At 32.8% G+C, this 24625-nt stretch overlaps 1 protein-coding gene across 2 annotated transcripts; it reads left to right on the plus strand.

Annotated features, from left to right (window-relative positions):
- Window positions 1-1058: 1058 nt before the first annotated feature.
- LOC130641886 (RAS guanyl-releasing protein 2-like) lies at window positions 1059-20258 on the plus strand. Of its 2 annotated transcripts, none has more exons than XM_057448898.1 (18): window positions 1059-1160; window positions 2750-2861; window positions 3683-3788; window positions 4030-4089; window positions 5488-5622; window positions 5746-5884; window positions 6078-6251; window positions 6358-6474; window positions 6765-6862; window positions 8134-8320; window positions 9798-9872; window positions 9990-10109; window positions 10193-10308; window positions 10979-11117; window positions 18018-18054; window positions 18526-18606; window positions 19056-19282; window positions 19581-20258. In XM_057448898.1, exons 2-18 carry the CDS (start codon window positions 2765-2767, stop codon window positions 19749-19751), a joined length of 2079 nt encoding a protein of 692 aa, XP_057304881.1. In that variant the 5' UTR covers window positions 1059-1160; window positions 2750-2764; the 3' UTR covers window positions 19752-20258. The 2 variants fall into 2 exon arrangements, with proteins under 2 accessions (XP_057304881.1, XP_057304880.1); XM_057448897.1 differs by having other exon boundaries at window positions 1089-1249.
- Window positions 20259-24625: the final 4367 nt, after the last annotated feature.

Here is a 24625-nt window from a genome sequence, read left to right on the forward strand (position 1 = left end):
AAAAAGTCACATGACGATTACGTAATTTTTCGGCAACATTATCTACCATCTTAAAGGGGGGCGAACAAAACATAAATGGCTAAAAAAAAGAAATGTTTAAGTGGCTCATCACATGTGGAGTTTACAAACGTAAATGTGTTTTGATTCAGACCACTTGTGACCACAACTTATCTGTTGAAGAATCTTCTTTTCTTCTGATAGCCTTTAACCATAATATTCTTCGTTTTTCATTAGCAGGCAGTATATAAAATTTCAACGTTGGATTAAGATTTGCTAAGCAGCCATAAACACAACAGCTTTTAACCATGTTTACCTACTAGCGCAGTGGCTGTTTCGTGAATGTCGCCCCCATGTCAAAATAGTAGACTTTCAGACAAATTTGATGACGTGGCATTTGCCACAAGAATGGCTTAGTGGTTGTAACTCTTACACTTTGTGCAGGAGACCAGGATTTGATTCCCTTTGATGGCAATAATTTACTATGGGCAAGTGGATGTTAACGTAGCCCAAAGTTAATCCAAGACATGTGAAGGAAATTGGGGACAGTGGGTCGTTGCGTGTTGCAGGTAGTTGTCTGGTAAAGCATGGGCCCTAATTTGGTCTGCGTAGCTCAAAACGAGCATTAAATACTCTTGGACTTCCCATCTAAGCCATGGCCCCTCCTGGAAATAATAGACATGGTATACCCCTCGATATTTGTGTAAAATAATATCATCTAGCTAGCTAGAATTATCAGCATTTCTTATTAAAAACAAGTAACAGAAATACAGACACGGGTATAACTATCACTTCTTATTTTAGTTAACAGTTTTCATATCATATAAAAGAATATATATAAAATACAGAAAGCACGCAGATTTGTAGGATTGAAATCGAAATCATTTTCTACCACCAACAACACACACCACAACATTCTTAAATTTTGGCTCCAAATTATATGATTGGCTTTGCTGGTTTAAATCGACTTTGTTTTGCTGTCCAAGCTGGGCATCAGGCGAAGTACGTACATATACGCTAATTTGAGCAAATTCCTCATAGGTACGGCTTGGCTAACTCGGGGGAGAAAATTCAAAACATTCTACATGACAAATATATAGAAGTTGTTTTCGACCGCAAAAAAGTAAGCATGGTTGAAGTGAAGAAGTAAATGATTTACATGCGTGGGTCTTTTAGTAATTTGTTTTGTATTTTTTGATATCATCATAAGGTTACAGTGAAGGAAGGAGGTTGAAGACCTTGCTTATGCCAGGTAATTTCCGTTATGTCCTCCCAACTATATTACGACCACAAAAACATACAAAAACTAAGTTCGAAGTTCAAATCAGTTATAAAATAAAATCTTTAAGATATATAGTTTACACGACATTATAGTGGTATTTGAAAGAAAAATTTTTAATTATGGTTAGTGTATTTTTGGGTCTAAATATTTTACAAATAATAGTTACATAAACAGGTAAAGATTTTCGTGAGAAAAGGAGAATTAATTTTTGCAAAATTACACAATTTAATTAAATATTTTTCATTTTATACTGTTTTTATGCAAGACCCATTCATTTGGGGACATATGATAGGGCCACTATTGCAAATCTGTCAAGTTCACGTCCTGTGAATTACTTGCAAAAATGAGTTGGTCAGTCAGCTTAATTTTTCGTTTTTTCATTTTTTCCGACTTTTGGTTGCGAACATAACACATTTTTGATGGTGGTCTTGAAATATGATAAAGATTGAAATACACATGTCTATTGTATTAGTGAATAGCCATTGTCTGTCTGTCTTTCCGCAGACCCCCTGCTGAGTTAAAAAATGATGTTACGGAAACACTAATATCAAATGCGATATATTTTTTTCCACTTTGTTGCGACGGGTAAATATAAAGGTCGGGCGAACCCATGGATTTTTCCACAGGCAACAACTAGTCTATTATATTAATAATATCTAGCTATTTCAGACCATCAACCCTTCCAGTCTAATAAATATAAAAAACAAATGGGAAGGAAAAAACATATTTGTGTTATATTTTTTAATTTTGGTTTATCCACTGAGTAAGAAAATATCTAACTGTTCTGGCCTGAATGCCGAATTATAGACAGGCAAAAAGTAAGGTTTATAATTTCTTGTCAGAATTCCATTTGGTTCTGTTCTCCCAGGAGATCCTGTTTCAACTAAAAAAAAAAATTTTTCTATCTTCTGATCATGTAATTTACCCAAATCTGGGAAATTGTTAAAGTTGATGAAAGTACTGATTAAAAACAAATTTATTCTAGTGTTATTAAAGTGGATGTGTGTGTGAAAGGGTTTCATGTCTTTAAAAGAGAAACCAATTGTTGACACCACCACTAATTTAGATTTCAACTTCGAACTTTCCACTTGTTTTCTAAAAAATGATTGTGTACTTTCTTTTTTAGGCTTTTATTTTCTTACAGAAGGTTGGAAGAAATCAATTTAGCTATAAATAATTTTTGGGGGAAAAGGGACCCATGTTTAACTGTAGAATTTTATACAATGTTCTGTTTGTTATGTTTCACTTTCAAGGAAAAAAAAGAAACTTAGTTTAAACTAGGACATTTTTGTCCATGTTTGTATTTATTTGTATATACTTGTGTTTATATAAAGAGAAATTGAAAAATAAATAAATAAATAAAGCTAGTGTAGAACCACCATCGCCTTGAGAAATGTGTGAAAAAATTGTTTAATAATAAGAGTTTGCAACCATGTAAAATTTGCTACTTAGTTAATGTTAACTTTTTAGAAATTTTATGTTCAAATGGATGATATACTATTTGAGGAGGAACCATTTAACGATGTTACAGTAAAAGCTGCTACAATTGACAAGCTCATACAACATTGCCTAGAAAAATTTGGTAAGTTTATCTTCTTGTAGTATATTTTTACTTTGTAGCCCAAAAGCATTCTATTAATGTTGGCATATGTGTAAACAGAAGAAATTTGTATTAAACTGGTGTAACTACTTTATAGACAATGCAAATAAATTAAATTTGCCAAATTGTAATATATTTTATCTACAAATTTCATTTCCCCCTTTCTTAATTGCTGTTTTATGAAGAAAAATTAATAACTTCTTTAAACTGTGTTATCACAAAGAACATACTAACTACCCTTTTAATTAAAAAACATTTATTTTAATGAAATGTTTTTAACACACTTTGAATAAAATTGTATAAATTTTTTTTACTATAGCAACTAGGATCTAGCCCAACACTCAAAGTTGCTTATGTTTTTCCCAATCATTTCAGCAGTAAAAGTTTCTTACCAGTTGATTATGATAAGAATTTTTTGAATAAACTAAAAGTTCACAAAATTGTATATGAAATTATTTATTATGCCAGTGTTTTTATTCTCTATTTATTGACTTATTCTGTAATATTTGTAGTTTGTTGTTCAGAAAGTTTTTCAGGTCTAGATAACTTTTTTATCATTCCAAAGCCTAAATTCATTTAGTTAAATTTTTCAATACAATTTGCCCTATGAATTTGACCATATAGTCTTTTCAAATTATGTATTTTTACATCTTACAATAGGCAAATATGACATGTTTTCAATTTACCTGTATTTGGAACAGGAACGTCTGGCCCCAACACAGGTGTATAAGACCTATTTCAAACATAACTTGTTTAATCATACTTTTTATGTTTTATAACATTTCATTAACTTGTTTTTTTAGAGGGAAAGTATGGAAACCGTGAATCTGATGCATTTGTTAACGTCTTCTTTCTTACATATCATTGGTATATGAAAACTGAGGAATTATTATCCCGGTTAATGAAACTGTATCTTTTTATTGTCTAGCATTTATGAGTCAGAGAGGCTTTTGCAATGTTAAAGTGACTTAATTTGTGTTTAAAAACAATCTTCTGAACTGTGTTATAGTGAAATGAGGAAAAGTTTGAACAATCAGCTTATAATTACATAATAAACCACATTTTTCCTGCTATCAGAGACTGTGAAATATTCTCATAATAGGAATATATTAATTGCAAAAGTGTTTTATATTCCTTAATGCACACATAGCTATGAAGAGGCAGAGGACAAAAATGTGGCATATTGCACCCAAATTTACAAAGCTCTTAAGTATGTATTTTTTTCTAATATACATGCAAAAGCTCAGACAAAATCTTTACGCCTGAACATTTTTCATCACAAAAATTTTTTTACATTTTCTGTACTTAATAATGGTATGCAATTGCTCTCCGTTTTATTAATTTCTTCACTTTGTATGCAAAATAGCTGATCAGTTTGTATGACAGGCTATGCTTGTAACACCAAGGATGTATCAACAGTGATTTAAAAATACCTAAAAAGTCATTATAGCGGACATTAAAATTTTAACAAAAAAATAAATAAAAAGATATTTAAAATTCTTTAAATTTTCAGATAGATAATATTTTTTCCGTATTATTTTTTCTGAATTTTATGTCAAATCTTTCATTGTGTAAAGTGTTGAATAAACCAAAATGCTGTACAGGAATGGGTGTCATCAATGGGAGCCATTTCTTTCATGGATTTACCTCATTGCAACTGTGACGATCCGAATCGTTAAATGATTACAAAGCTATGTTTGTAAGACCACATATTCACAGATAAACTAGAACTTTTATTAAAAATGGTACAAAGTCCTTTTAATAGTAATGTAATAACATCTGTGGCCACTAGGAAAATATAGTTGCAATATGATTGTTCTTTGCTGTCATATTAAATGACAAAATACAGAAAGTGATGACAGATGTGTTTTTAGTTAAAATAGGTTTAGGGATAATCTTAAACTCTGCTTTTAAATATTTAGCTATGATGAAGTTTAACATTATTATAATTTTAAAGTAAGCGTCTTATAATTTCCTGTGTTATGACTCTGTAACACTCTGCAACACTCTGTAACACAAAAAACACTTTTTACAATACATTCAAAGCAATCCAGATTGCCTTAAGAACTAATGATGTTTTTTCCCATGATGTGAGTTAATTACTATGTTTAAAGTTTCAAGGAAAAAAAATGTGTTGAGATCCCTCTTTTTGTCACAAATTTTCATTTCAAAAGGACTAAGGTTCTGCTATTTTTTCCCACTGTTTTTGCAATGAAAATTATTTCTATAAGAACAGGAAATAATTATTCCTCTGCATAGTGAATACTTTTCAAAGAGTTTTAAATTATTACTATAGCAACTATCACCCCACAGGTTACATTCACAAATATTTTAAAGTTTTCTTTGAAAAAAAACATTCAAGGTGTATTACCCAAATGCCAGTGTTTCATTTCCCATTTTTTTGTGTTCCTAAGAGATATTTTATAAATTTCAAAATTTGACATTGTTGATAAGTTGATGTATATGTCAGAAATTAGTGTCTAATAATTATGTATGTATATATGTGCATATGTACTATATATGCTACATTGGCTAAATTGATTTTTGATCTGAGTCTTTTGCCTTTCTTTTTTGCACACTGATCTATAGCATAGCTATTTTTTATTAGGTATTGGCTAGATAGCTATGGCTGTGATTTTGAAAAAAATGAAGACGCAAAGTCCATGGTTAACATAATGAATACGAAAATTCAAAAAGACATTGGAGGAAATGGGCACTCTGTAGCACTTAACTTGGACGACTGGTAATACTTTCAATCTCTTTGTTGTATTCAAATCTTTTTGTACTGAAAGTAACTAGCTATATGAGTTTTGCAAACCAATATTTCTTAAAGCTATTATGCATTATACTGTTACTGTTACTATAGGAATGCTGCAAAGAGATCTTCAAAGATTCGTCTAGAAAGTGATAAAAGAAGAGAATCTCTAAATTTTAATGACATGTCCGGAGAGGATATTGGGGAGCAATTATTATACTTGAATTGGAAGAGCTTGAAAAAAATACCAGTATGCATAATTTGAATTTGTTAAGATAATTAGTTATTGTTCTGCAGCCAAATTGCAACAAAGATCCTGATAGATTTTCCTGTTTCTGTGTCTAATGGACATTACCATTTTTATTATTTTTACCATTCCAATACAAGGTTTTTGAATTTGCGAATAGAATTAATAATCATCATCTTCGCTATGTCTACTATAGGTTGCAGAATGGATGCACTATGGGAAAACTGCAAAAACAGATGATACACCATTCTTAAAAGAACAGATTGGAATTTTTAATGATATCTCAAAATACGTCATGGCAATGATTTTAAATAAATTGTCTCCTGAAAACCGAGCCAAATCAATGGAGAAATTTGTCAAAATGTCAAAAGTATTTTATTCTGATTTGTTTGCAGTATGCAATGATCATTTCAATGATGACACAAAAATGTTAAGTATGGCTTGGTTTTAAATTAATATAATTTTTTTTATTTCAGCGATTACTTGAGTTAAATGATTTTAACACATTGCTTGCAATTTTGGGAGGTATGGTGCACAGTACTATCAGTCGACTGCAAAAATCAAAAGAATTTTTGTCTAACGAGGCAAAATTGGTATGTTGTGTTGGGAACTCCACTTTTAGTTAACATCATTGTTAAGCATTCGACACACCAGCAAATAGTTAAATACAAAGAAAATGTTTTGACAATTTTAGCAAAACATTATTTTAGCTTCTGGTTTCTTAATTTGTTTACTAATCAGAGCACTTTAAAGTAAATGATGAAAAAAAGAAAGTTTGATCTAAATAAAAAAATGCCTAACCCTTTAAGCGACATTTGGTATAAACAATAAAGGCAGGAAGCTTGGAAATAATGTTGCATGAACCATGTGATTTATATTTTAGTTTATCAACGAAACAAATGAGTTATTGTCATCAGATAAGAACTATAATAAATACAGGACCAAGGCTGACGCAACCTATGGATTTGTGATTCCTATTTTGTAAGTGATGCTTTTTATGTGAAGAATTTGATGTCTAACATCTTTAAAGTATAAAAAATTTTCACAATTATCTCAATGTTAATAACCTAGAAAATTTCTCTCTTCATTGCAAGGTAAATTTGCTAACATTGTGTAACCTATAGAATGTTTGTGATATTTTAGCTATGTTTTTATCGGAATGGCTTTAAAATCACGAAATTTTCTAGATCATCACAAATTTTGACATTTTTTTGCACAAAATCTCTCTAAATTGTCTGATTTTACCCCCTTACATAGTTACTCCTGCAACTTAATTACACACATTTCCGACTTCTGGACTAATTCCAAAAAAATTAATGCACCAAAGTTGATGTAACGAAAGCCTTTATACTTGTCACTTGACAAAAGTTTTTTTCAATAAAAAATTCTGCATAATTGTGTCAAAATTGCTCAAATGTTTGTCACATGTTTTGATTTTTAGTTTTACTTCTTGACATTTGCATGACATTTGCATTTGCACTTATATTTACAAATTAACATGTTTATATAATAACATTCCTAATACCTTTCTTTTCTTTTTTTTTTATATTAATTGTATTATCCTTCATTTCTAACAGAGGTGAGTTCTCGAAAGTTTAATTTTGTAATCTTTTGTTATTTTGTTCTTCATGTAACTCATTTTGTTGTTAACATGTGCATTGTAATAATTAGGTTGTTTTTGGTACTAAGTATCTTTCTTTGGTTAGGTTACGCTTGCTTTACCTGAGTTTATGGAATATTTCTCAGACTCGTTTTAAGATTTCTTAGAAAAATGGGTTTTTACTAGTAAAAGTTTATTTGAACTCCAAAACACAGCGCCTGAATGTTGTTTTCAGTAAATACAGTTTTCTAGCCTAACAACTTAATAGTTTACTTTCAATTAACTCATCTCTTCTTTCCTGTTTTACTTTTAACAAATTTAAAAAATAATAATGGTTTTGTAGAACCCTGACCAAAGTAACCTGTGTACAAATTTTTTTGTATACAACTGATCAACTGATTTTATGTGTTGTTGTGGGGTTTAGATTTCCTTTATACTGAGATATTCCTTTGCTTATTGACAGCAACTACTTTTTGAATAATGTTGTAACTTTCTTTTACGTTCCAATAAGCCCGATCAGTATATATATAATATAATTCTGGTTACTGCTTTGTAGAGCACTAAAGAAAAATCCTGTTTTCGCTTTTTTTTATTATTACATTCTGTGCTGTGAGGTATATTATTGTAATTCAAACATTTAAATTTTATCTTAAGGTGTTGTGATGAAAGATTTAGTGGCTTTGGAAACTGCTGTGAAAGACTATGTAGATAATAATGGTGTCAAATTAGTCAATTTTCATAAAATGGTACAGGTAGCGGGAATTTTGGAACAAACATTGCGGTCAAGACACATTGTCCCCTTAGTACATCCAAAGAAGGAAGTGTTCAATGTTATTCGTGTAAGTAACGCAATATTTATAGTTTGGCTTATGATTTGCAAGAAGAAGGTTATAAATTTGTAAGTGTCTAGTTTTGCTTAATTGTCTACGTTTCTAAATTCTTTTCTTCTTAGCAAATAGGGGTAATTTATGAAATATTAAATATTAAGTCTGCAAGTGTCATTTTGTACGTATTCTAACAAACAAGTAACAAACAGTTAAAATTTGCGGTATAACTAATGCTTTCTTCAAAATCGTGCGAGGGAAATTTTAATGTTAAAGCAGTGCATAATTCCAAGGTCCCCAAAAGTATCCTGGTCTATGTTTCAGTATATTTCTTAGTACTCGTTGTTTTATAAATTAGCTTCTTATAAATACAGCATCTGCCAATTTGGACTTTTCATAAAGCAGCATTCACACTCTCTTCAACTAGATAAATCATGTAAACACTGCCTAATGTACTGTTTCTGCTTTTGTTTTTGTTTTCTCTCTATCTCTATTCAAAAGATCTCGCTAAAAATAGAAGATTTAGATTTACCCAGAAAGTCTCAAGAAATTTAATTGGTTATCTGTCCACGACATGTAAAAACCTTTCATATCACTTTCTGTTCTTTTGTGTGTTTTTATTCATCAATGTTGCAACTAAAAAACGCTGAATTCAAAAAAAATATATTAAAATTAAATAAATTTAAAAGAAATAGTAAACAAGGCAACCCTAACATCTTTTCCTTGTCTGTTTGTCTGTCTGTCTGTCTGTCTGTCTGTCTGTCTGTCTGTCTGTCTGTCTGTCTGTCTGTCTGTCTGTCTGTCTGTCTGTCTGTCTGTCTGTCTGTCTGTCTGTCTGTCTGTCTGTCTGTCTGTCTGTCTGTCTGTCTGTCTGTCTATCTGTCTGTCTCTTACATTATATATTATAGTGTAAGCAGACTTTCTAATGTTTTTTTTCCGTGAGCTTTGTAATTAGAAAGTGGGTTTTGTAATCAGAAATGCCATAATAATCGCACCTATAATGATATTTAAAACTCCCTTTCAATTAAATTTCACTACTTTATCAACACAACCAATTTTCCACAAACAAATGACCAGTTATTTAACATTATTTATCTCTGGCTAATGATAAATGGCAAACTCGTCAACTTCATTTAAGATCTTATCACGCGGTATGGTTTATTGAAGTTGTCATAAGTACACACATGCTAGATCATGTGGTTTCGCCAGTTAGCACGACTTGTGTTTTATCTGTATTAAATTGAGAGTCATTTGACGTAATAAGGATTATATGCTGACATTAAGTTTGTGGTTTGGCAACAGTAATTAAAAGCCGTTTCGATGTGTCACTGATTTTTGTGTTCATTTTAGATAAAGATGAAAATTGTTAACTTGATGAATTTTTCTAGGTCTCTAGAAATAACATGCCTCGATAAAAAACATTTCCTTACCATAACAAACTTTAGAGAACTTATAGGCATTAAATGTATTTTTTATTCTTAAATTCTTGTAGTTATCGTTGAGGTCGCGCTACTCTGAAGATGATTTGTATGAAATGTCTCTGCAACGTGAACCACGGTCCTCTCCTGTAAGTAATCCTAGTACAGCAAAAACATTATCATTTTTCTTTTATTCCACATGATTCATTTCTGTTAAAATAATATTCCCATTTTAATTTGTTTTTCTTAAATTTATATTTAACCAGGGATCTACAAAAACACCCCTACCTAAAGAGAGGCCTGTGTTTGCGGATTGGGCGTCTGGTATTTCACAAGTTGCACCCGATCGTGAAACAGTGGAACGCCATGTCACAGACATGGTGGAGGTAGGATAAACATTGAAGTATTTTTGCAGCTCCTGTCTGTACCTATATGTAGTTCTTACCAGAGTCTTTTTTTTCTATTTTAGGCTGTCTTTAAAACTTACGACCTCGATAAGAATGGTTCTATTAACAAGAATGAGTTTGATGCGTTAGCCTCGAATTTCGCATTTGTGGATAGCTTTGCTGTACTCGATGTTAACGGGTATGTACACACGCTATTTACAATGGATGCGAATTTGTGTGATTTTTTAAAACTGAAAATCTCTTTTAATATGTCATGGTTAGTTCTTTGTTTACACACATACTTTTGTAAAAACGTGGTAAGAAAATGCGGTAGAAAAATCAGGATACTTTAAAGAACTAAATTTTTAGTATTTTAATTGCAATAGGCTTAAAAGTTTTTGTGGCGCTGTAAATTTTTCTTGTTTTGAAATTGAAGTGCTTTTTTCCTTTTTACTTTTTTTAATAAGAAGCACAAAATTTCGACTCTGACGTGTCTTATTTTGTTCTTAAATTTTTAACCCTTCGTTTATTTATTTTACCGTACATTACAAAATTGATTCAGAGAAAAATTCTGTCTCAAAAGATATTTCTCCATTTTTTCGTGTTTTTCAAAAACGGGGGGTATTTATTCTTATTTGTTCATCCAATGTCAGCCTATTTGTTTTTATATTTAAAATAGTTTATTCCAATTTTTATTACTTTGATTATGAAAGTAGCTTGAAAAGAGAAGCGGTAACATCGTAGATACTTTCCCGCCAAATATATTGTAGATACTTCCTGCCAAATATGAAGTCATAGATGAATTCCCGCCAAATATAAAGTCGTAGATACTTTCCCGCCAAATATGACTATGTTGACATCCTTTATAGTGACGGTAGTATCAGTCGTCAAGAAATGGTGAATTACTTCATGAACGCAAGCTCACAAGAGATGACAAAAGAATTTCTACACGACTTTCAAGAGCAAAGTTTTTATTCGCCACACTACTGCGTCTATTGTATGGGATTTGTAAGTCGCCTTTGCTTTGTTTTGGTTGGTTGTAGTTTATATCAAAGAAGAACTACTTTGCTCATCACTAACACACTGCCTGGCAGTGAGCGGCATTCAAACCGTGGTCCCCAAAACTGGGAACCACAGGCAAGCCCACTACACTACGTGCGGCAATATGTTAGTGTTGCACGCGATAATTTATTCGGATGGCGTATCATATTTTTTATCATTGTGCACATATTGTGTGTGTGCATTCTCAACAGAGAATGTTTCACCCTGATCAGACCCTCGATCATGACATGCGAGTATAATCGCTTCGAATCATATTGGATTAGTTCGTTTGTAGCCATTTATTTTTATAACAAATTATTTATTGCCTAAAAAGACAGTTTGAGGGTTTTCTATTTTATCTTGCTTCTGGATTTCTATCAATATTTATTTTCATGTCATTATTAAGAATACAAGGCAGCAGATTAAAAGACATTTACGCTGGTGCTTGTGCTTTTAATTCGTAGAAGAATGTAGAGGGATTCTATAATAAGTAAGATAATATTTATATGTTGGTAACATTTTTGTTAATGCCGTCTAAACCAGTTGCTATCACTTTTGTGTTGCATTTTCATAACAAATAAAAAGCATTGTGAAATAAACCTCAATTCACAATACATCTCGATATTAAGGTGGAATTCGGGAAATCAAATCAACTAACCACAACTATTTTTACGAAGGTCTACTTTCGATTTAAGGAGCAAACGCCAACATCTCTGTGTGCTAATTGATTCTCTACCGGAAGTTTAATATATCAAGGGTGACAAGATGACAGGTAATAGTGGGATGACATAATTAGGATTGTCGTTAATGCCTTCTCTTAAAATTGATCAATGTTTTAATTTTTTTGGCATGATTCGCATTAGAAAATATGAACTATTGGAATTGCTTTGTGTCGTTAAGATCTGAACTGTTCCTCTATTGCATTTTAACAGTTTTGGACCAGGCTAGTTGTCCTCAATTTTTTAATAAAATGACGCCGATATTAAAAGGGCTGCATCACGAAATTCTAAGTACCAGTTTTTCTTGCAGAGGAATGTAAAATTAATAACATTTGAATTATTTTTTTTTTACAGTTATATAAAGGAAACTTCTTCCCAGAATGTTGAGGTACCCTGCAACCATAGGACTTGCAAAAGTTTCACTTATATCCAAATTCGAATCCTCGGGATATTTTGTTTCAATCAACCTTTTTGCTTTGAAGAGAAATCTGTGCCAAGTTTCGCAAGTGTTGTAGAAACACGTCCAATAAACAAATACACGGCGGTTATTTTTAGCAGACTGGTTTTTTTTTAAACATAGATGTATTTTTACTTTGTGTTTGTGTTTCCTGTTTTTCCGCTTTTTTTTATGTGTCGTGAAGGTGTTTTTCCGTAGACGTTTTGATCGACGTTGTCGGCCTTTGTTGTCAATGTGTATTGACGGCGTATTCAGCCTCTGTCGTCATGTCTTTGTCGGTGTTGCACTCTGTGCTTGCTGTGTCAAGTTTTGCAAGTGTTGTAGAAACACGTCCAATAAACAAATACACGGCGGTTTGATCGACGTTGTCGGCCTTTGTTGTCAATGTGTATTGACGGCGTATTCAGCTTCTGTCGTCATGTCTTTGTCGGTGTTGCACCCTGTGCTTGCTGTGCCAAGTTTTGCAAGTGTTGTAGAATCACGTCCAATAAACAAATACACGGCGGTTTGATCGACGTTGTCGGCCTTTGTTGTCAATGTGTATTGACGGCGTATTCAGCTTCTGTCGTCATGTCTTTGTCGGTGTTGCACTCTGTGCTTGCTTTTGATCAACTTAATTTTAGTAATAATAATAGAATTGTTGACATGTAGCTGCGATAATTGTCTCAAAGAAAAGGCTTTCCTCGTATTTTTAAACTGTAATAAGTATAAATATTTGTTTGAACTTTTAAGGTCATATCTTGAGAACTAATCGTGCATATAGCTAAGGAGAAGTTCCAGCCTATCTTCCTCTATGAGTGGCACAGCTCTAAGAGAACAAACGCAGGAAGATTGTACGCTAATCCAATAAAATATACTTAACCACCCTTCAATACATCCATCAACATTGCTCAGTTATCAAAACAATACGCTTCTATTGACACATACATAAGAGAGTTAATCCTATATAAACTTTCTACATCTATACTCTTTTTGTATGCTGTACATAATAACGCATCGTGATATATTAAACAGCGATAAAGATTTTATACAAAACCCATAGGTACACAACAACAGAGCAGTGGAATTCGATTGAACTTTGTATAGTCTCAAGGCGCAATTTAAAGCTACAGTTTTTGTTAAAGCTTACTTTGGGTCAGCCTGCTTGGAGCGTGTAGTGTAAAAGTTTCGCACGGGTTATTGATTGTATAGTATCGTAAAGCGTATTTAGTTGCGACGAAAATTTCATTGCGGAACATTCCATGCATTGAATTCTCTAGAGGGTAGTTTTGAATTGAATTTAAGCAAATCTTTATTCGGCACGATTTTGATGAAAATTGGAATATTGACGTGGATATTCAATTTGCGAAAAGTCCTTGGAACTTACATAGCTAGCTACCGACGTATGCGTGCTTATGGTATAAAGGCTTTTTGCGTTATGTATGCACGATGCAACAACTATGAATGTGTAAATAACAGATCTCTTTATTACATCGCTTAAAGAATGATTAGGAAATGGGCTTCGGAACGTAGTCATTTGCAGGTAACGGAGAACGTTTTATTAATTACGTATTTAACTGGAGGAAAACGTCATTTTCAAATTCCGTAATTTTTGGATATCTTCATTACTTATTATCAATGTTGTTATTGATTTTTTTATTTTTTTTGTCAACTATGTTTATCCGTGACCCTTTGTGTTTTAACTATATTTCGTGCTTCTGGTACGTTTCCTGTCCACCAGGATTTTCTCAGCGTTCGGCATGTCCGCAATAAATTCGTGCCTATCCTGTTCATTTAGCTAGTTGAGTTAGGTAAGATAAAGAAATTTCATAGTTAGTTATCACGTATGTATCGCTACTGTGAATGATAATGTAGTAACATTGTTCCTATTTATTTTTTAAAACACTTGTGGCATTGACGTGATAAAGTGAAAAGCATTTGAATAAAAATTCATAATAAAAAAAGCACGATCCATCCTTCCTTTAACCTTGTATCTAAAAATCGTGCACGAAATACGTCGCAAGGATGTTCCTTAAAACTGGAGATAATTTTGTGATACGCGCTTATACGTTATTTTGCACGATCTGTTCTCTTCAACTCTCCTCCGCAGCTGTCAATTATTGCAGCACGCAATGAGCATGTGAAATCATCCATTTGCAACCATAATGAGTGATTAACAACCACGAAATGTCTTGTGATGTTTGTACTCCACATTACAATTAAAAGCTGGGAAAAACACGTCACACACACCTGGAAACCACAAACACACTATTTATCGATAATCTTATATCAGAACATGAGAACATCTTAAAAGCAACAGCAAAGTTGATATTTTGATGTTTAGTATTCCTGGAGTATAATTTAGTTCTCACATTCTATAGGGTATTAGCTACAGAGTTTCTGCGCAGTGCTATTACATAACGTCAAATTTTTTAAAACGTTGGACTGTACAAAAAGTGTAACTAGTGGATATTCCTCTTACGTCTGCATCCCTTGAATCAATCCAGCTTGATTTAAAATAATTAATCTCTACGGTGGAGTGTTTGTTTTGTTATTTACTCCACCGTCCCAATAACATGTTTACAGACACTATGGATATCTATGGATTAATACCATGCTAATGTAAGGTTTTGTTTCTAACAAGACTGAAAATGTCGGTTTTTATCCGCGAGACTTAACATCAACGAATCTCAGTGATGTTTCTATGTATGTTTTAGAACGATAGAAAGACCCCCCCCCCAAAAAAAAAAAAAAAATAATTTTAGATGTTTGTCTCCGCAGCCCTGAGCTACTTACATAAAATGGATCCGTTGGGATCCCGTTACCTGTCTTTGCTTGTGCCTGTTAATTTTAGCGTTCTGTGCTTATCGAGGCGTGATCTTAATGTTAGTGTCGAAATCTGTGCTTATCGAGGCGTGATGTTAATGTTGGTGTCGAAATCTGTGCTTATCGAGGCGTGTTGTTAATGTTAATCCACTAGACTGTTTAAACTAAAGTGCAACTGGAACGTCAATAGCATCGAAAAACTTCCATATGAGGATTGTGTGAAGACTTACAGCTGTGTATAGCTTACACGCAGGATAGTCTGTGTATAGCTTACACGCAGGATAGTCTGTGTATAGCTTACACGCAGGATAGTTTTACAACAGATACAAGAGCCCTGTGTTGGCGAAGGTTGTATGTTTGGTTGTTGCATGAAAAGGCTCTGATTACTCTCTCTCGAGAGAGAAAAGATAACTAAAGGCGCATTGTTAAGATAGAGAGACTATTAAAGAATTTTAAAAAGGGTTCCTCTTCTTTTTGTCTCGTCTAACAACTCCCCTGTTATCTTACAATCGGTACCGTAATATTGTCTTTCTATTTTTAACCCGACTTGGTTTGCTTGGGGAATTGCAATAAAGGTACTAAGTGTTCTGTTGTGTCATCTTGATGAGAGATTAGTCAATCAATCATGCTATTATGAGCTCAAGTAATTATGTTCAAATGATGGGGATTTAAGTTATTATTAGCGGTTCCGTTTTTTGTGTGTTGATATTACATTTTTATTGTGAATTATTTTAATGTCTAACAAGAAGTTGGGAGCTTGTTTGGAGACGTTTCGTTTACGGATATTTTGTTCGTTTTACTGAGTGTTATTGCAGTGCAGCAGAAATGAGGGAAAGGCTTATGGTACATTTACATTTCTGTGTTATTGTGTGTTTTTTATTTCGTTGTTTTCATATATATATAATATATATTGGTGTGTCATTTCTTTATTGTTGATTTTGTAAAACATTTTCATTGCAATATTGTGTCATGCTTTTGTCATGATGGATTTATGGTTTGCTCATTAAAAGTATATTTTGATCTTTGCTTACTGTATCTTTTCTCACTTTCTTTCGTATCTTGTTTAAAGGCCTATTTACACAAGGCGGATTTCTTTTGTGATGAATTTTATCAATTTTTTCTCTTTTATGTTGATTTTTTAAATATTTTTTCCTGCCAAAACAGACCCTTTTTGATTTCTGCCACTAAGAGCGCACTGACCGCATGACCGTTCTAAAAAGATCTTAAAACTCGCTTTTTTTGTAACAGGAAAAAACGAAACTAAAAGTTGTCATGTTGTGTTTGCATGTGTAATAATTACCTTTTGACGAAAGTGCTATTTTTGTCGGTTTGTAATAAGCATGACGTGCGACAAATTGGATTAAAAATTGCCATAACTTCGACGGTGACGCATACTGTGACGTGACTTCGTTTAAAAGAAATGACGGCATTTTTTTTCGAAGAAAATATATTGAATGCAACTCTTAAGAATTCGGAACACGCGAATAAAAGAATTTCTACCATGATGTTATTTTTGCACCAAACAAATCAATATGTTGTATTCAGGAAGTTCTAATTATGTTCCACATTGTTTTTCTTAGTTCGTGTATATATTATACTTGATTGTAAAATCGTTGTGGTGTTGTTATCATAAACACTTTGAAAAATCACAGCTTTTTGTAACAGAAAAAAGTTAACATGTTTTGAATCAGTATACTTAAGAACATCATCACGTTTAATTAGCTGGTCTATTCATTCTAAGCGAGTGTGACAGTTATACTACGCTAACGAATGGTTTTGTTATTAACGATTTGGTTTCGTGTAAATAACGTGCTGTAGTTTAATTATTTTACGTGGGGTGCCAACACACAGCTAGTCTGCCATTATGAGTTTTAAAAAATTCCTTAAAGAAGTAAGTAATTCTGTTTTATGCGATATGAGGTGTACATGTTTTTTTATAAGTCTGTTGAAGAGTCTAGGATCCAAAGTTTCGTTCATCACTACTTTAGTTTCAAAACGTTTAACGAGCATCTGATTATATATTTGTTTGTGTAATTTTGTGTATAATATACGGCAAACTTTAGTTGTTTTCTATTCTCCAGGTTATAACATTTGGCACGGTCTAGTACTAAAATTGCATATAGACCAGATTTTTATTTAAAATTGTAAAATTTAGGTGTTTTGAAAATTACTTGTGTTGTTTTAAGATTCACTGTAAGTGAAAGATTGAAGATAATATTAAGGACATCACAAAGTGAAAAAATGGTAGTTGTTTGCTCGTCCCAGGCTCTATAATTAAGCAGGAGTGACTTAAAATTAAACATTTCTAAATGGACCCCATAAATGAATGAATACTTTGTGAAAATATATAAACCTTTCTTGCGTCAGTTAACGACAGCTCGTGTGAAATTCACACCGATCTTAAAACGATTATATAGACTAGCACGTTACTATCTTGCAGCAAACCTCTTTAGAGAAATGTAGGATATGATTTTGGGAGTCAGTAACGATTAAAAATCACCTTATTCGTGTTAAAATAACCTGACATTTTTTTGTAGTGTGTTGTGTGTTTTTTTTTTCTTATCTTTTCACTCTATTCACTCTTTTTTGTATCAGCATATTTATTGGATTAATAAAAATTATCGTTTCTCGCTCTTATCTTAATAACTTTTGATTGAAGCGTGTGTGGTTTCTCTAGCAATTTGTATAACTGAGATGGCGTAACGAGTCTGTCGCGGTACTTATCGTGTAATAGGTTAAACGCGATATGTTACGGTATCTGCAAGGCAAGCATTTTATCCGAATCATGGTTGTCTGATTTGCGTGTTTAACTCATAGATATGCTGCAGGGTCTTGGTAACTAAGTTTTCACTTACAGCATCTTTCATGTTTTACTTTATTTTTTAGTTATGGGGAATCGGAAAGTCTGGTTATCGATGCAAAGGTAAATAGTTGACATTCTTTACATTCTCTACATATGTTTTTGCGATGACGTCATCACTTTGAATGTTTTTGATTTGGGTACGCTTGTTCATTTCTCCTTATATGGAGATATCATCGCATTGTAAAATAACAACTGCCGGAATTAATCGAAAGCAAATATGATATCGAAAAATAACTTTACTATAGCCTGTATCACTTGAGATGTGGTTTCCCTCAAAAATTCTATATTTCATCGGATATCCGATTCGAATATGTATTTATTAAAAATAATAATATTGAGAAAGAAAACACTATTTTGTTAATTATCTAATTAAGAGAGGCAATTACTTTTAAAGAGGTATTTAACAATATGCTGATGATGTGATTGCAGTGATTTTGGGATTGAAACAGGTGTAAACACTCCCTCCATCGCAGCTGTTTGTTTTTTTTATTTCTAGCGTTTTTTTTTTTCACATATTGTTTTTCTCTATAGTTTGCCAGATTTCGTGTCATAAAGATTGTAAAAACCATGTTGTTATGGAGTGTCGACCGAATCGCACGCTGTCACTTAGAGGTAAGACAGCTGTGGATAATAAATATTTTATATTTTTTTCGAGTTGCTTTTCTTTATTTTCACTAAAACCTGTACAAAGTATTTTATTTCTGTCTTCGTCCATCAACTTAAACATAGCTAATTTGAAATGTAGGCTCGACCTATTACTGTTGAAACTGTTTTAAGTCCTTAAGACTTTTGTTTTGTTGACAACATATCTATATATAGTCATTTTTTAACAATAATATGAGAAATTGAATTTTGCGAGTGTTTTACTTAATGTCTCTTGGAATTTTCTTTATTTTTTCCCTTTTTTAAACGTTTTTCCCCTGGATTTCTATTTGTTTCGTTACTATTGTAACTGTTTCTTTTTCCACCGAGAATAGAATAGAATAGAACTGCTATTAGCTAATTAACAAGAGTGTTTCAACAGACTCTCTGATCACTTTTCCTTTTTATTCCCAATTTAGAAAAACCAAGTAAAAGTCAACGAAAGAGATTAAAATATGTCGACATGGACTGGCAAGGCTCGACAGACTCTCAAATTTCAGCAAGTGATACAGACACTGCCGCTTCTCCGTCGATTTCTCGCAATTCGCTAATAATGACGGACGTCTTCTCGCATTCTTTTGATGTCGCCGACACTACTCCGTCGTATGTGGGAAGGTTAAAGGACAAAATAGCAAGACTTGAAATGGTACGTGTGTTTTTGTTGTTGTTGAATGATCGTGTAATTCGGGCCTAATCATGTACCTCTACTTTGTGCTTTTTAACAACATCTGGTTTCCTGTAAAGTTGTTAGCATTTATTGTACAAATATTCAGCGAAAATAAACACATTACACCGGGTTGTGTTAGGTTGCGTCCATCTATTTTACTTCGCGTTTATCTGCGCACGCTTTTTAGCAATCCTATACAACCTAACGAGTTCCCCGTCAGCAACCCCCTAACAAAGTCAGTGCTTTTATCTGAGGGTAATACTTATGCTTATCGTAGGAAAAAGAAGCATTGAAGAAAGAAAACGGCTCTTTAAAGAACAAACTCACGTCAGCCGAATCACAAGTGACGGTGCTACAGTCACAGTTAGGTCTCGTACGTCAACAGTCCGTCCGATTCATGTTGGAACAAATGGAACGCTTGAACACGTGCAAGGAAACGGATGTGTGATATGATACCAGCTGTTCGTCGTCACATTTTGACGTAATGTCATTCTAACTTCCGGAAGAATCTCATGCAGTTGTGTGTGTGAGTGAAATCAAAACGCACTGAATAAAATGGTGGTCATGAAGCAATACATACCCTCTTGGAGTCACAACCTCATGAGATTAATGTAAACAAAAACTGAATACAGGTATAAATAAACGGCATCAACCAGCACAAGCGACTGGAATCCAGTACAGTATATATGTACAAAGTATGCAAAAAGCATTTTAAGCGACATTTAATTTTATTTATATTTCGATTAAGTTGTGTGTATTTATATGGAGGATTAGAATTCATGTTTTATAAGGATTATATCTTAACATTTTAACAATTGTATATATGTCTTAACTTCTTTTACTTACGGATTTTGTAATGCTTCCGTTAAACGCCCAGGGCGCTTTTATAAATTTAACCATTTGTGGGGCGTTCATTTTTAAGGTAACATCTCAATAATATTATTGTTAATTCTGATATTGAGTTAATTCTTCACTAAAAAGACTCCGTTTTAGACTTTTTGGGGCGTTTAAGAGAAGCGGGCGTTTAATGGAAGTATGGCGGGAACTAGTATTGGAGAAAGTACATCCTTGTACACTGCACATAAAAAATTGACAGTGAATATTTTTTAGTAGATGTGCATAGAGATTAGTCCGGAGATCAAAAAATTTATTTTTGAAGGAATTCGACAGAATGCAAAGAAGATCAAATGTTTTTTTATGCGTCAAGTTAATAAAAATAGTGTTTCACCAGTACTTCCTGGCGTTAAAACGAGCCCTTATGTTAAACTGCAAGCTAAAAGGATTCATCACAAACTCTTATGAAAAAAGCTCGTTTTTGATTTGTTATTGGATGAAGATAACATGTTATAACTAATTTTTGTAATAGCTTTTAGAAAGTTATAACGTTTCAAGTACGCCATTTTGAATTCCGGTTTTAGAGCACGTGTTTTACTGTTGTAGATTGTTTTACATATTGTACAGTATTATATGAATTGACAAAAAATTATAGTTCTTTTCTTGGCGTAGTTAGTTGTAATAATGATAAAATTCTACCGGGATACGCAGTCAATCTGGAAAGTTTTAGAGGATTTTAGAAACAGATCATTGTTTGGTGAATTTCGGGTAGTTTTAAGGATTGATAGAAGCAAGGGAATTCTGTTTGGTGTGGACATATCTTGAAAACTATGACATCAATACAGTTCTGGATGCCATCTTGAGCACATACAAAAATCCATTCGATCTGCTAGAAGCTATGGTATGACAAAACAACATGATGAAGACGAAGTTAACTTGACAATGATGCGTGATTTGCTAGAAGCTATGGTATGACAAAAAACATGATGAAGACGAAGTTAACTTTGACAATGATGCGTGAGCTAATTCTATTTGTTGTGGAATAAATAATGAAAGAAGTATGCTGAAAATAATACAGAATGGCAACAGGGCTAGAAAAGTTTAAAAAACATTAATTTTGTTTGTTTCTTTAATGTTTATCAGACATTTAGCATAATGTAAAGGGAAGAAAAATTTGCGCAATAAAAGATTGCGGAATTACAGATTGCGAATTGGAGAATCATGATCGCTTGATAATTTTTTTTTCATTTCAGTCGTTAAGATTCATTCTTTTGAAAATTTCTTTCGATGTAAATAATTGAGGGATTTCCTTCACATAGCAAAACAACGACAGAAATAACTTCCTTATTCATAGAAATTGACAAAATTAGATTTCGAATTTTATTTTATTTTTTGAATTGCAAAATTTTGGCCAAATTTGCAATCTTTAATTCCGCAATTGAAGTATATTCATGTATAAATTGTATATGTGTTCATATGTGTATGAAACCTGTATAATATAATTACTTTATAATAATAATAATAAAATAATAATAATAATAATAATAATAATAATAATCTAATTTTGTCAATTTTCAAGAAAAAGACGAGTTATTTCTTCCCTTAGGGTATTCTATCTAATTTAATTCTTTCAGGTAAAACCCAGATCTTTCACTCATGCATATATTTTGATACCTTTTTATATCTTTCTTCTACAGGCGATTTCTATTAGTTTGATTAACCTCACCTATTATGTTAGATGAATACACTACTTTTTTAAAATAAGCATAACGTTTATAGGGATTTATTGAGGCTGATAAAATCCCTAAAAATTTAGCAAAGTGAAGCGCAATCTCTGCTTGGGGCACAAGCATTGAGCGTGAAAATTTCCAAAAAATCTTCATAGAGATCGTTCGAAAATTCACATTGTAAGTACATTTTAGACTAAAATAAGAAGAAAGTATATTTTAATCCCATGATTAGCGATGACCAGACTATTTAATCGGTGTGGAGTTTTCACAGATTCTCTTAGCTGGTGAACCCGCTTGAAAACTGGATTGAGCGAACCAATCCGGTTTATGTAATCTCCCGCTTGAGCTACATGGCTGTTACATGATATAGCTGCTTTGTTTCCATATGAAAAACAGTGCATTGTTGAGCAAGTTTTGTGTCTACTTTGGTACATCAATAGTAAGCTAGAAACTCCAAATAACTACCCTTGTCGATTATGTAGAAACTACATAGAGGGTGTTGGTTTCCTTTAATTTTTTTCTTTTTGGATTACGTAACGGAGTCGCTCTTTCTGTTTTTGTTTCTTAGTATTTAAACCAGAGGGGAAAAAATAGAAGGAAAAAATCCTTTTTTTCTGTTTTAACTTGTCTTCTTGCATTTAATTTTTTATGTTTAATATCTACTTTTCTATGATGTGTATATATAGTTGACGTAAATTAGCGCACTTACTGAGTACAGCTATGTATAATGTACAAGAATGTATATATTTGCAGTATTTGTCAACTGAAAATAAAGTTTTAATAATAATAATAGTTGTGTTTATGATTCAACGGAGTGAAAAGGTAAAAAAATTCAAAGTACATTAGGAACCAAAAATTGCCGAAATTTGTAATTTTTAAGAGATTTTTATAAAAAACCATATGAAACATTGGAAAAAGAAATGATCAATCGGTGACCTAAAAGGGGCATTCAATTTTCATTTTAAAATGAAAACAAATTTTAATATTTTTATCAATTTTTCTTTTTTAATTCAATACAAAAAGGAAATTTCAACTCAATTTTCGTTTTTCGTTTTCAAATCAAAAAACAGAAAAGGAACTTCATATTTTGGCAAAACAGTACGCTTTCCTTCGCAGATTTTTTTCTTCTACAAACACAAAAAATACTTTGGGTCATTTGGTGCTAAAAATCCCAAATGTAATATCAATTTCCATATTTTTGATTTTTAATAGAATTTCAAATTTGAAAATTAAATTCATTTTTTGATGTGTAATGAAACGTGTACTATTAAACGTTATCATTAGAGGAACTTCTAAATCCCCTTGGCGTATGGAGATGGCCGATATTTTGTACTTTGGACTGATCCTTCGATTTTCCCATTTTCTACTTTCAAAAAGAGAAATGTGTGTCTGAATATCTTTCTAAGAATATGTCATACTGTTGTTAGTTGTGAAGGCTGTTCAACAAATGCTTTGATCGCACAGCTATATGGATCACTTTTGTGGAGTCATCCCTTTACAGAAGTATGGTGGCTCCTTAAATTTAACGGAAAGATGGGCGACAAATATATTGACAAAAATAAGTTGGGCAAAACACAAGGGAACAACAGGGAAGGTTAAACCATCACCTTTCTCGCTGAAGAGAAATTTTCGTTTCAGCGAGCAATATCAGCCGCCCTCTTGGAACATGACATCCCAACACCACTGGTTATAAATCTAGATCAAACACCGTTGAGCTATGTTTTTCCAAGAAAGTAATTCTTTCTCAGTCACATTCACCAATAATCATTGGTCAAAGACCGAAAAATCGGTGGAGTTTTTTGAGGAAATCATCTTTTCATACCTTAATAAAGTTAAAATGGGAAATTGGTATCTCCAATTTGCAAAACTAATGCATTTTCACGTCGACAGTTATCATGGTATACTTTGGCTGTTGAATTTGGAAGATACATCAATTTGACGTGCTTATTACTAGCAGGCGCGGGAATGAACACTGACAGTGCGGTATTAATAGGACGGTTATACAGCAGATTTACTGGTGAAAATTCACTGGAGCTGTTAGTATCACCCGATGTGATAACGATTAACAACCTCTCTGGGCTCAACTTGGTCCACTACTGCAGTGTGGGCCACTGTCAGGAGCATGAAAAGAGCATACTCCATATTTTCATATCCATTAAAAGGAGGTCCATTCTCTGATTTGATACTTTTGGATATGCCACAAGTGTACATTATTCGGTCAACTTTTAGCAAGACAGTGGCTGAAAGGGAAGGAAGTAGTACTGGTTTCCGAGCGGACCTTAAAATCCATAGCCAAATTTTATCATGATCTATCAGTCATTAGTTTCATTAGTGGGCTCATATCGACGACTTGGTGTTGCAGCCAGAGATAGAAGGTAGAATTTCACATAATCCTTAATGATCTTGTCCATACAAACGAGAGCGAATGTACTTCTTCATTTTAGTTTCTCCCTGGTGTTTTTTGTGTGCTGTTCCTGGGACTTCTGGAATCAGTGCCTGCGTAATGATAATACGTTATCCTTTCATCAACAACTGCTCTGACATATTAAATTCTCCAAAGACATGAAATCGCATTAGTTGGTAGTTTTCTGTACCATATTCACTGCCATTGCATCGGAATCGGAATTCCCGCTGGTACAATCAGGAACGGAGTTTTATATAAATGACCAATCAGAAACTAAAGCTCTTTATATTTCTTAGCAACGATTTTTACGTTATCGGTCCGACATTTGGCAAGCAGATTGAACCAACTCATTGC

This window comes from Hydractinia symbiolongicarpus, chromosome 4, assembly GCF_029227915.1.
Source record: "Hydractinia symbiolongicarpus strain clone_291-10 chromosome 4, HSymV2.1, whole genome shotgun sequence".
Classification (NCBI taxonomy): domain Eukaryota; kingdom Metazoa; phylum Cnidaria; class Hydrozoa; order Anthoathecata; family Hydractiniidae; genus Hydractinia; species Hydractinia symbiolongicarpus.

Bases quoted from the DNA above. Each gene is read 5' to 3' on its own strand.
- LOC130641886 (XM_057448898.1), top strand. From the start codon at position 2,765: ATGGATGATATACTATTTGAGGAGGAACCATTTAACGATGTTACAGTA. The intron at 6,252-6,357 runs GTATTTTATTCT...TTTTTATTTCAG, and splicing joins AATTTGTCAAAATGTCAAAA to CGATTACTTGAGTTAAATGA. The intron at 9,873-9,989 runs GTAAGTAATCCT...ATATTTAACCAG, and splicing joins GTGAACCACGGTCCTCTCCT to GGATCTACAAAAACACCCCT.